The 13711-nt window shown below is 44.3% G+C and overlaps 1 protein-coding gene across 2 annotated transcripts; it reads left to right on the forward strand.

The window, feature by feature from the left end:
• The first annotated feature begins 4056 nt into the window (after nt 1-4056).
• Nucleotides 4057-7498, forward strand: LOC139298999 (UPF0500 protein C1orf216 homolog). Of its 2 annotated transcripts, none has more exons than XM_070921837.1 (2): nt 4057-4109; nt 5844-7498. In XM_070921837.1, the coding sequence occupies exon 2, from the start codon at nt 5866-5868 to the stop codon at nt 6946-6948; it is 1083 nt and encodes a 360-aa protein (XP_070777938.1). In that variant the 5' UTR covers nt 4057-4109; nt 5844-5865; the 3' UTR covers nt 6949-7498. The 2 variants fall into 2 exon arrangements, with proteins under 2 accessions (XP_070777938.1, XP_070777937.1); XM_070921836.1 differs by lacking the exon at nt 4057-4109 and adding an exon at nt 4170-4257.
• Nucleotides 7499-13711: the final 6213 nt, after the last annotated feature.

The raw sequence follows: 13711 nt of genomic DNA on the forward strand, positions 1-13711 counted from the left end.
GCAGAAGGCCACACTTCTCCACCTGTCCTGTAACTCTCCACACTTGGAGACTCCTTTTGACTCTTTGTTTCACTTTTTCTTCCTGGTTTAAAGCATAATTGCAGTTTAGAGACTAATGATTTGGTAAGTGGCTAATAATAGGCCCGGCATTAAAGGGAGGGTCTTCTAACGAGCCCTTTCATGTCTCTCCATCTCATTAGTATCCACGGTGATTAGGAGGAGGTCCCGGGGTTAGGAATGGGCGCAGGAGGCCCCATTACACATCATTAGGGGCCAACGCCAGGAGGGTCTGGAATGAACCCCATGGTGGGCCCCGCCTATAGCGAGCTGCTGTACCTGCAGGCAGGCCGGCTTAATCCTGGTGTTGTTAAAGCAGCGATTACATTTTTACCTTTGTCAAAGCAGTTAACGCCTCAGTTTTGTTCGTGAAAAGTCTCAAAACATCAGATTTTAGGAGCCAAGAGGCTTCGGGCAAAGGAATAATATGATATGCCTCTATCATTATCTTTGAGCCATTACAATGCAATTAATAGAGATAAAGACTTGATGCCAAATCCTAAGGGTCTGTTTGCAGGGTCAAGAAATCAATTCTAATTAGCATTTAATAGGAGTAATGTCTTCAGCTTTGCCATAATTCTGCTTTTTATTCCTTCTTCTCTTCCTCTGCATCAACACCACAACAGCTTCTCCAAACTCAATTTTACAACTTTGTTTAACCCCCGAGAGGGAATTACGAGGTCATCGCACTAAAGCCAAACCATCCCCCCCCACCCCCCACCCCACCCTCGAACTCCCAATTCACTCCATACTTGAAAGAGGAGGAAGGTTACATGTTTTGGCATCGAGGCCCAGCTTCTAAATATCTAGAGGACACGGATCTGGCTTTATTCAGATTATGAGGAGGAGAGAGGGCAGAGGGTGGAATAATTGAAGAGAAACATGAGCTGTAGCACCCAGGGGAGTGTGTGCACTTGTGTCATGACGTATGCACTGTGTGTGTGTCTACTCACGTCTATGCCTAAAATAAAAGTGTGTAATTAGTGTGCAAAGCAAACCACCGTGCTGTATTAGTGGTTCAATTTAGCACGTCTTGGCTGATTTGGGTGATTTTCTTTCTTTCTTTTTTTTTTTAAGAGCGCTGGCTGTGAGCTGAAGGTCCGGCAGGCTTCTCTTTACAGTCTCTGTGCATCTCAGCACCAGAGATCTGACAGTGTAGCCCATGGGTGCTGCCGGACGCCCTCGGCCGCTGTCACAGCCGAGACTGGTGCCGGAGCAGATGTGGAGCCTGAACTGAGGGAAGTGGGTCATGGCGCTGCAGGCTGTGTACAATTCAAACAAGGCCTTATTATGCACAAGGTAAGTCATGCTCCTGTTTTTTTTTTAATACTCTTCCCGTGTGTGTGTGTGTGTGTGTGAGAAAGGGTGGTTAGTGTTAACATTACAATCATCTGTCATCCCCCAGGAGGCCTCACAGACGACCCTCAGTCCACCGAGTTCAGTCTATCTCTCCCTCTATCAGCGTCCTCTGTAGTTGTCTTTTGTAACTTGGGTTTTTCTTTTTCTTTTTTAGAGAGGGGGAGATGGAGGGAGAGATGATTTTGCGTGTGACGAGGCCTTGGGCGGACGGCTGTGTTTGATGTATTTTTTATGTGCTTAGGCTACTAGTGAACGATGGGGAGGGAGGGAGGGAGGGAGGAAGGGGAGGGAGGGAGGGAGGGAGGAAGGACGCCTGGAGCTGATGCACTTGAATGGGGATGTTGTTGAAGGAGAAAGAGGGGGGAGGAAGATAGGGATAGAAGTGTGTGTGTGTGTGTGTGTGTGTGTGTGTGTGTGTGTGTGTGTGTGTGTGTGTGTGTGCGTGTGCGTGTGCGTGTGCGTGTGCGTGTGCGTGTGCGTGTGTGTGTGTGTGCGTGTGTGTGTGTGGAGAGAAGAAGGAGGAGGACGCAAGGTTCTTTCTGCCGCCAGCGACGACATGTCAGGGGGGATGAGAGCAGGGTGGAGAGAGGCAGTGAACACTTGTTAAGTCTGTCTGATGTAGCCTCTCTGTACCACACACACACACACACACACACACACCTCTAGAAAACACACTTGCATGCACACACACACACACACACACACAAACACAATCGACTGCCATGCCCTTAGATCTGAGATTGACAATCACAAAAGCAGCCAGTCGCCAGTTTGGAGGAATATCACACTGCAACAAATCCTGCAGTCCTCCCCTTTTGCGAGGTCTGGAGATATGACGTTGCCTGTCAGTGTTGCATTGTGGGTAGCAGTTTCAGTGCCTCAAGCTCACCTGTAATTGAAGATATCTTGTGATGTTGTGAAGATTTTTTCTTTTTTTAAACCTACCAGACAGTGTTTTTATTGACTGTTGTGATTTGTCTCGTCTACTTCAAATTCACCGTGTGACTTCCTCCATTTCCCAGAATGCTGTTCGGCTGTTCTCCATAGTCTTTCACTCTTTCTCCTATGACGAAATTCCCCTTTTACAGATTGACCATAAACAGACGTCCTTCTGAAGGTCTGACCAAACCAAAATCTGATGTTACAGAAAGCAAAATACCTTGCCATCAAACTCTCAAAGTCTTTAGCTGAGCTGGAAATATCTAAATATTATATCACTTCATATAAAAACAAGGAACAACAAAAAAGAAGCTGTACTTTTAGTATAAGTAGTATAAGTATGAGTACAATCCTAGTAAACATGGTTTTGGTCGTTTGCGTGTCCACTCGACTCATAAACGAGATCTCCTTATTGTTGCTTCACTGTGCAGAGTTTGACACTAGAAGTCTGTTTTCACGAAGTTTCTGTGTTCATCTTAAGTCTGAGTTTAACACGTGTACATACGAGCATCATTTTGTGACGTCGCAACTAGTTTGGAAGCCAGTCATGGTCCAATATGCAACTTAGGAACTTAATGAACAACATTTGCATATTTAAAGATTCTGGATATTTCAGTGTGGTAGAAGGAGTAGATGTTGAGGATTTTTTATTTGGTAATTTTTAAAACACATCAGTGCCTTGAGGGGATCTTTAACTTTACAGTTCCCACGAGGATGTTTGTCTTGTCACATACAGATTTGAACACAAGATAAATAAAACATAATATAATACATAAATCTCCACCAAGTGCTCAAATCTACTAGTTCACATTAAATGCAAATGACATCATAACATAGAACCAAGGTTACAACTGGATAACTGGACAGGTTGATTGGCTTTTTAAACATCTAGGTTATATATACATAACTATTGTTTTAGCAGCATTTTAACACGTAGTTTGGACCTGCTTCACATTCAAATGCCTTTATGTAACCTATACATAGCCAGGCATTTATAAGCAGTATATAAAGTGTTTACAACAGACTATAATGTAGCTGTAAGCAGATTTAAGTGACTAACTATAATTAACTGTGACTCCTCCTGTGGGCGTCCATAAGTGGAGGCTGCTGTTTAAACAAATAATGAATGACAATATAGTAAAACACTGTTATAATGACATAAAATATAAATATTGTACATTATTAAACACTTTGCGTGTTTAATAATGTACAATATTTACACGTTTACACATTTACACTTGCGTTATAAATGATTTATTAAATGTTTGTGTACTTTTTTATGATGCTTAATGGGTTAAAGTAAAGTGTTACTAACTTTTCCACCACATTTTTCCCAGTTTGTACTGCTTCTGGTGGTCATTATACAATAAACACATAAACACGTTATGTGATTTTTGCTGTAGGGCTGAACTTCAACAGCCCCGGATGTCTTCGGGTTAACACCAGGCCATCATGTGGCTGTTGTTGTACATTCAAACGTACATTACAGTAAAATAACCCCACAGTTACACGACAGCCCTCTCTGTCTGTCCTCACATTGTTTCTATTCATTCCCCTTTCCTGCAGCCCAAGCCCAGCTCAGGAAGTGTCATTAGTCAGCCAGTCCGCCACAGTGGCAGCGAGAGGATGGGAGGAGGAGAGAGGAAGAGGAAGATAAACATCACATAGGAGGGTCGTCGGAGGAGGAGGGGGGGGGAGCAAATTGGGAGGGCGCAGTGTCCAGCTTCTCCACCGAACAGCTAACCAGCAGAAAGGTAAGAACAAAGCAGAACCTCATGCAAATACATTCCCGCCGGTCTGTGTCAGTCGTTAGACTTACACGACCTGCAAGTGGGCGATGAAAGGAAGGTCTGAGCTTGTTGTTACTGAGGAGGGATAGAGAGCAGACAGCACTGATATGGGGTGAGCGTTACATAACGCGCAACGTACATGAAATACTCCTGTTTTTTCAGCTTTTTTGTCTGATTTTACCACCTTAAGAGGAGATGTCGAGTCTTTTTCCAGCCTTAGTGTTTCGCTGTAGATGGATTAGGATGTAAAACTGTCGTGTTTTTGTGTTTTTTTTTTTTAATGTTCATGTCTAAGCCGTTAACATGCAGCCACTGAGCGCCATTGGTCGCCTTTTTTGTGTTTTCTGCCGTCGTCCGTGCAAAGACAGACATCTTTTGGTACAGATAGGACACATCCGCCCTGCTGCAGGACTGTTTTGGTATTATTTTTCTCTCTTTTCCATCGCGTGCTGATGTTTTTAAATGGGTAAAATGCAGATAGGCATAATAATAGACATTCATTCCCAAACAGACAACACTATAGGTTATTGTACTTTATTTTACAGCTCTGGAGCGATAAATGTGTTGATTTTACACGGATAATCCGGGTTTTCTTTCTCCCCCTCCTCCTCGTGATCGTCAAGCATCAGTATGTGCCTGCTGCACGCGCGCTCCCGACAAAAGCCACAGTCGCTGTCCTTCAGCACCACGTGAACGCGCGTGCACAGGAGAGGAGAGGAGAGAGGAGGATTGATTGACAGCAGCCTGAAGTCAGGATTAGAGAAATTTCCATTCTGAGGAGACATGTAAATATTTGATGCTAATAGAAGTGGAGTGTGCCGACCAGCCTGTAGTTCTAGACGTTATAAACAAGGAGTTTGGTGCGACCTAGTAGTGTGTGTGTGTGTGTGTGTGTGTGTGTGTGTGTGTGTGTGTTTGGGGTGGGGTGCGGTGGTGAACTAGATTTAATTTTCCTCAGTTTTATTGTTGCTTAAGCGTGCATGTCATGTTATTCTTATTTCTTCCTGTTTTTAACCTTTTAGCCAACGAACTACAGATATTTTACATTTCTGCCAAACGTTCTCCAAAGTGTACGATGGGTTTTTTTTTAGGCTCCTGTTGACTTGTTTGTGTATCTTCTATGCAGCTGCTGGTTTTGACTCGTATTTGTCCTCAAAATCAAATTGCAGAATTGCTCTTTTATCGTTGGCTGATGACGCAGTTGAAAGCGTGGCTTGTTTTCTGGGGAGTGCCACTATCCAAGATCGAACTGTTGAATTAACAAGCTATGTTTTGTCTGGAAATCAAACTCGTGGAGACAAACAACAGGAAAACAGAGCTGGTGTTAATTTGGTAGCTTGTTGCATTAAAGGAGTTTTCTGTTATGACTCAGAGGAGATTTAAAAACACTCTCTGTGCTTTTGATTGCTAGATGTCTTTTGTTTTTGGGGTAAAATTTGTTACTTGATACTTGTGCTAAATTACCTGGTACAGAAAAACCCTGTTTTCATTTAACAAAACAAACCAAACTTCTTAAATGATTCATTTTGTATTAACACAAGCAGACATACAAGATGATTTTTGTGTTGTACTAATATGATGTTAAACCTTTGGCTGCCGAGCATTTGAGTATGTTTGGCAGTACTGCATCAGTCATTTGTAGTAAAACACAAGTGTAATTCTTTAAGTGCTTTAATGTTCTGTCCCTTGTCGTTCCAGTGAGTCTCAGTCAAAGTCAGTGATGCTTCACCATCAGGACCAACCTCTGAACTCGGCCTACAGAGGGCAAGGGGGCTCCAACAATGGCTCTTCTTCCTCGCTCCGAAACAGGAAAGACGGCAACTTCAACTTTCTGTCGGGCAAAGATGAAGAGGGCTACACGGGCAACGGGGGAGGAGACGAGAACCGAAACCAGGTGCGTCCCCGCAACCTGGGCCCGCTGGGTCGCGACCCCCCGAATTCCTCTCCGTCAACTGGGTATCACCACAACTCAGGGCTCCTGTCACCGCGCTCGCGCAGGCCCGGCTGGAGGACCCTGGAGCCCCTGCCCGAGATCGAGAGCGGGGACGACGGTTACGGCCGAGTCCCCCCTGACGGAGCGGAGGAAGGCAGGATGGAGGAAGAGGTGAGGAGGGTGATGATGAGCCACAATGAGGAGAAGCAGAGAGAGAAAAGGGAGCAGCAGAGGAAAAGCAGCTTGGGCTTCAGAGGAAAGGAGGAAGGTGAAGACGATCTGGAAGACGATGACGAATGGGGCAACAGCGACTCTGACTCTGAGTTCAGCTTGAGGTCTGGCGGCAGCATGTCCTCCCTCAACATGGACAGTGGAGGCGAAGGGATGCTCATGGGAGGCTGGGACCGCATCGGAGTTGGGGAACCAAAATCCAACCCCCAGGAAAGTGACCCAACCAGAAACACCAACAGAGAACCAGCTGGAGGACGCAGAAGCTTCAGCCGCAAGTCGCTGACCGGAAGCAACCTGGGAAACCTTCTGGAGGAAGGAACAGAAGAGCAAGACCGCGATGATCGGTCTTCAGACTCAGACGGCGAGCTGCCAGAGCTGATGGACGCGGTGTGGACGCTGCGAGACCGCGAGCGCTTCAAGGCCCAGGAGATGGAGAAGCACCAGGTGCAGCTGACCATGTACCGCCGCTTGGCGCTGATCCGCTGGGTCCGCACCCTGCAGAGCCGCATCCAGGAGCAGCAGAACCGCTTGCAGTCCAGCTTCGACGTCATCCTCACGCAGAGGAAGGAGCTGCTGCGCATGGGCGCCGCCGCCGCCGTGGCCAACGCCACGCCCACTGCCGCTGTCATCCAGTCATAAAGAGAGAGAGAGAGAGGGAGGAGGAACTGAAACAGGAAGTGGTTAAAAACATTTTTGTTCTGTTTGCTTCCTTCCTGAAGACATTTCCCCTTTAAAAAAAAGACAATCTCCCGTCATCCTGTCTGACATTTTTAAGCTTCACACTCATGTTGATTGTAATGACACAAAAACTTGTGTTTTTGTTGATTTTCTTTACTGGCGTTCCACCCAGAGCATCAATAAATGTATCCGACTCATCTGAAGACCGGACTCAACCCCTGTATCTCCACCAAAACCAAAATGTAGGACTTTAGGATGTATTCTGGTCAAAGCAACGAGATGATGAACACTTTAATGTGTGTGATTAATATGATGTTTGTATCAAAAATGATATGTGTGTGTTTGCTGTTCTTTGTCTTGACTTGTGCGTAGAAAACACCTGCTGTACCAAAAAAAGAAATATCATACATATATAAAATATCATGTAGATTTGACATTGTCAGAGATGATTTATACCATTTGAGATCATGCTGTGTATATAGAGAGATAATAATAATAAAATGATCTTATATCTGAGCATTTCTTTGTGTCCCTGTTTGTTTTTCACATTCATAAGACCTGTAATCACATTTGTAATGGACGAATCTGAGGGGAAGTCCAAGGAGTTGTCTGATAAAAAACACTTTTAAGAGCCGGGAGCCTTCATTTCATTCCAGATCAGCATGTTTGATTTCGAGGAGCAGGTTTATCAAAGCCCCCTCAGTGCAGATATGACTAAAGAAGGGCAGTTTTTTATCTTCTATAGCTGTACTTGCTGTACTGGAGCCCCTGGGCAAACGACCTTTCAGCTAACAATTGCCTCTTTGTCAGCTGAACAAAGTTGGTTTGTATCGGCTCATCACACGGGGTTGGGGAGCGCGTGTTCTGCGGGGAGTGTGATAGCCGTGTGAGGCTCGAGCGTCAATCTTCACGGGCATGGCTGCAGCCGCGGGCGCTCCGAGACCCTCTCACCTCTTTTCCATGTGAGTGTGTGTGTGTGTGTGTGTGTGTGTGTGTGTTCAGAGAGATACCAGCCGCGTTGCCACCCTATAATCTCCATCCTGAGCGAGTCGTGGTGGGCCCCCCCACCCACCCCTCCGCCTCCCGGGAGGCCTCTCAGTCTGCGCCCCGGGGCCCTGCAGGTCCTATCCAGCCGCGGTGAACAGACGCCGGTCCGGTTGCGAGCAGGAGAGCCAAACCCCGGGGCAAGTTTGGGATAATCCCCGGCTCTGCCTCCTAACTAACTCCCCGTTTATTTTCTAAGCTTATCGCCTCTCCTGGACGCAGGCATCGCGGGAGAAAAGTCTGAGTGCATTTACATATTGATCCCTTGTTTGCTGGCTGAAGGTGGATGTTTGAGAGGCATCACAGCGCGAGGATAACATGTTTACACCCGAACGCTGACTTGTAGGCAACGAACAAGGAGCCACCTCTAAAGAAAAGGACACCGAGGAGGAACAAACAGGCCTTTTATGGATTTAGTAAACCACCGAGACGTGATTTCAGGGTAGTTAGGAGAGGTTATAAATGCATCCAAAAAAAAGCTCATGAAACACTGAGATAAATGAGGGAAAGTTGTACCTGATCAGTTTCACCTCAGGAAAAAAGGTATTTTTAGATGACAATGTTTTAGGGTCTTTCAGTGTTATAATATCCCCTTGTGGAAGGCATAGTAACTATTCCCCCTTTGAGAATAAACATAAACATACACTGTGTGTACGCTGTGAAAAGTCTCTCCTGGCTAGTGAGTCATTAATTAAAAGCTAATTAATAATAAGGATCACATGTTTTTCACTTTCTAATAAGCGAAAGTTAGTAAGTCGTCTGTACCTAATGATGGATGTTCATTTCTGCAACAAATTGTTGTTAAAACTTACATAAACATAAGGATTTGTATCCAGATGCTCTTTTCCAGCTTTTTCCAAAAGGTCAGAGGTCAAACGGTCCCATGAGCAGATCTCCCTGAACTAAAGAGCTAAAAAGACAAAGACGGTGTCCAAATCAAGCATTTCTGTTTATTAATCAACAATAAAGAAATTGGTTACTTATTAGAAAGTGGTTCTGACATTTCCAAGAGAAAGACTCCATAATATTTCTATCCATTTGACAAATAAACTCAGGATGTAAACTGTGTAGGATCTCTACCTCCCTCACCGTGAACACTTTCCTCCTGGACTCCTGCTGCGGGCTGAAAACAACATGTATGTTGTCAGATGTGTTGTTTGTTTTTGGGGGTTTTTTCTGTCTTGTGATACACTTCACCTTCTTCACCTCCAAACAACATGAGACCACAACATTCCTACGTTTCAATGTCTGACAATGACTGATAATACTTCTGCTTATACGTTGTTTTTTACATTTTCTTTTATCTAAAGTATCTCTGAAGAAATGATGACATTGTTTTATTATTTTTGGAGCTATCTTTATTCCCAAAACAGAAAGTTGACATTTGTTTTACAGCAACATTTACCTGAATTCCTCTGATACATACAGCTTATGACTAAGTCTGCCATTATAGCTAACAGCCTAATCTATCTGTCTGATTGATTGATTGAATATGAGCTGCAATCTGCAACAAAACAACACATATTCCATGACTGAAAAGCAGCAGGGAAAAGAAGAAATTGTTTATTACCTGCCCCTTTAACACCAGTTCTAAGAAACAAAGCTTAAAAAGTAAAAATCAGGCTGAAAATGACTGAAAAAACATCTTTTAAAGGCCGCTGTGATTAACTTTAGGTCCCATTGTACCGCAGCAGAACAGAGAAATGTGTTTTTTATTTTATAAATGCAGGGACAGGACAGGGATACTGAACAAGTCCTTAACGGAGCATTTTAAGATGCTTTCATGGGTTTCTGGGTTGACCTCAGATTGCCCGAACGGTGTCCTGACTCCGCTGCTCTCACACTTCAAGAAGAAGAAGAAGAAGAAGAAGAAGAAAAACAATCTTTCCGCAAATGTTCGTGCTGCGGACGTATTAAAATCCCCCGTGAGAAATTCAGTTTTTTCACACTTCATGCACGCAACACACATGCGGCTCTGACCTAGAAGACACACACGAGCCTCTTTGTGAGGGTGACAGCAGTGGAAAGCGTCCACTAGGGGGAGACACTCCATCACAGTCACACGCGTGTCAGACCGTCACCTGCTGTTGTTTACCTGGTGTGACGCCAGGGGGCAGCAGTGTGCACGCGGCAGGATCATCCGGCAGTGGTGCACTTAACCCGGGACCACCTGGGATCCATGAAAGGGTTCCCATTGGGAAGATAGTCTTTCACTGCATGTTGAATGATACAATGCAGAGATAAATCAGAGGGGTCATGAGGTGATTGACAGGATAGGAAAGCAGAAAAAACAGATTTCTTTTCTATTCTATTACACAAAACAGACATTTCTCTAATCTTTGCTTTATTTTCTTGGGAAAAAAATATCCACATGAAACTGAGACTGGTTGCAACCTGTAGACTGAATGTGCAGCGACCAGCCAGCAAGTACACATGGCTTCGTTTGAAGGGGTCACGCACCAAAAAACAAACAAACACTGATAAAATGCATGAGAATGACTGTTTTATAATTATAGTTAGTTGAATAGATTGTTTAGTAGTTTTGGTCAGCATACCTTTCTTTCTACCATTTCCTCAGATTATGCAGACATTTTTGAGAAAGAAAGAAAGAAAGAAATTAGTGACAACTTTATTGTTATCGTCGTGCTCACAGACTTTATTTATGCATCTTGCAGGCAATTTCATGTCCATGTATTGCATTAGTTGGCCTACGTCCCTTTATACCGGTTTCCACAGATTATTCATGTATTTTGAGTCTCAACTTGCTTAAAGAAATAAAGAAATGACACATTTGTGACAACTTCGTGGCGTTATTTATCCCAGAGATTATTTCTAGTTTGACAGACTTTCGTTTTTCTCAAGTTCCTCGAAAAAGAAAGAAAAAACACTTGAAGAACACTTAAATTTAAATATCCTGTACACAGCGCTGGGTTATAACTGTACACATGGGTGAGTTGATTTAGGTGGTTTTGAGTTGTTTTTCTTATTACTGCTGGATTATTTACTCAAACTAAATGTACCGTTGTAAACTGTAAACGTACACGTCGCTATGTTGTTGCTGATTGTTAATAGTAACTTGTGTACTTTGCAGCTTTGCACGACTAGCGATACATTTGTGACCAAAAAAAATCGTTATCACAGTATTGCACCGACGCAATACTGTGATAACGTTCAACAGTGCTTCTCTACATCATCTTTTCCTCACTTCTTCCTTTGTTATCGGCGCACACCGATCAAAAACCATAAGATAGTGTCACCTGCCGAGATCCACCTCACCTCTGCACTGTCATGACAGCAAAGTCCTTGATATTTGGAGCTGTGTAAAGCTTTAATTCTTCCTGCTGTCACATTTAGCGGCCTGTCCACAGTAGCTTCAGACAGTTATATCAAAAACGAGTCCTTTCGGATTAAGATTCCTTAGGACAGAATCTGAGCTCTGTGGTCTTGTATTTGAATGCCCTTGACATGAAAAAAAAGTTTTGGGGATCCCTGCTGCAGCCTCGGCTCTGGCTGTTGTGTGGAGCTTTTTGAACACAGATATACATATATACCCTATCATGCTCTCTCTCTCCCCTTCTTCCCTCTGCCTGATGCAGTGTGACAGTGTGTTCGCCCGCAGCACTCTGCTGGCGTGGAAACAATCAGCTTTGACAGAAAGAGGGGGTTGGTGGTGGGGAGGACAGAGAGGGAGAGGCAGAGGAGTAGGGAGGGATGAAGGGAGTGGGAGGGGGTGAGGGTGGGTGGTGGGGAGGCTGCGGCCCCGAGGCCTGAGTATGATGAACTGGATAGAAAGACCTGTCGACAGAGGAGAAACAACACAACACATGGAGATAGATAGATAGATAGATAGATAGATAGATAGTAGATAGATTTGCATTTTATAGTCAACATTTGGGGACAAATCACCGCCGGAAATCATCAGAAAATCAACTATAATGTTAAAAAGATTTCTGAAAAGAACTAAAAGCATTTACTTAAGCAAAATGAGCTCTATCTTCTCTCTGTATCTTCTCAGAATTAACTCCAAAATAACTCACAGACACTAGTTACTTTAAATGATTTGCTTGAATTGTATGGCTCTTTTCTTTATTCCTGGTCTTTTTCTTTTCTTTTTTTTTTTTAATGTCGATATTGTGTGTGTAATAATCAAGCCGGTACTTTGGCTAAAAACTCTCCCGAAAAAAACAGAAGAAGAAGATTTGGATCTCAAGAGGCCTATCTGGTTAAATTAAGTTCAAATGGGGGAAAAAAACTGAAATGTGTTAATTCAAAGAGAAAGGAGAAAGTTCCCACATGAATTTCACAGAAGGGAAATGTAGCCTGTTTAATTAAATTCCTTATTGTATTCGACTATTAATGATCATTTTTTGCATTATTTTGCTCAGTCCTGCAGAGCCCAGTCACTGGATTTAAATAAGTCACAGTCTCATCAACAACAGACTTAGAAAATCTAATTGTTCATGTCGCTCTAAAGTGAACATTTTTATTAACCAAAACATCTAATAATGTGTTGTAACAACCTGTTGACTGAAACAGAAAACACACACACACTTAAAGGCCTCCATGACCCGAGTGTCAGTCACCCACTTGACTCTGTTGGCTAATTCAGTTAAAGCAATCAGGTCCATTATGAGGGCCCCTCTCAAGACGTGTGTTTGATTCCAGGACTTGAAGCCTGTGTGTGAGGAGGAGGAGGAGGAGGAGGAGGAGGAGGGCTGTGTGCTGATGGTTCAGCTGCCTCGTCTGCTATAACCAGCTAATAAATATGAAAACAGCAGGTTAAAACTTTTTTATTCGTCCCGTGCCTGAAAGGATTATACCCTTCTATGGAGTCCCGTGGAAAATCCCCCAAACCTCATAATGCCCAATATTGTCCCATAAAACTGTGTTGGACAAAAGACGGAGAAAGGGGCCTTTTTCACGCATAAGGGGTTTTCTCAAGAGCACATTGAGGGGAGCCCCGGCCGGGACCCGCCCATAGATTATCTGGCTGTCGGTGAAAGCACGGCTGGGAGCGGCAGGTGCGTGTGCCAGGCACGGGGGGTCGCAGGGGGGGCCCCGGTGACCGTGCAGAGGGTGGTGAACTATGGAGAATGCTCCGCAGCTGCCGGCAGGAATGTTTGCAGATTGTCACTTCCATTTAACTTGCGCTTTTTCTTTTCTCTCCTCCCTCCCACCCCGAACCCAGAGATGGAGCTGGTCTCCCAGGTTTCCCTCCCACTCCCAAAGCCGCGGAGATGGGGCTAAACGGTGACACCCTGTCCACAAAAGCGACAAGCGGCCCGGGTCGTCCCCGCCTCTGCGCCGTGAAATTGTGGATTAAACTGATAAGCAGCGAGAACGATGCAGATCCCACATTTTTTGGGGAGTTTTATGGGGCTAAATGAATGCCAAGTAACTCATAAGGCCGGGTTAACACACTCCTTAACTCCGTCTCACTTTGCTCCCCAGAGGCGTCTTTCATACAGGTTATTGGATTTCAGGTTTTTGAAGCGCAGACATCAACATATGGGGGTCTGCAGATGAAGCGGGGGCTGTTTAATAATGCAGCAACTTTGCCAACAACAAAAAAAAAAAATTAATCAAATAACGCAAAGAATGCAAATCGTACGGCACCTAAATTCACAAAGTAATCTTGTGTCACGTGGCCTCTTCTGGAAGCATCACCTCTCATCTTTCA

This window comes from Enoplosus armatus, chromosome 16 (genome assembly GCF_043641665.1).
Source record: "Enoplosus armatus isolate fEnoArm2 chromosome 16, fEnoArm2.hap1, whole genome shotgun sequence".
Classification (NCBI taxonomy): domain Eukaryota; kingdom Metazoa; phylum Chordata; class Actinopteri; order Centrarchiformes; family Enoplosidae; genus Enoplosus; species Enoplosus armatus.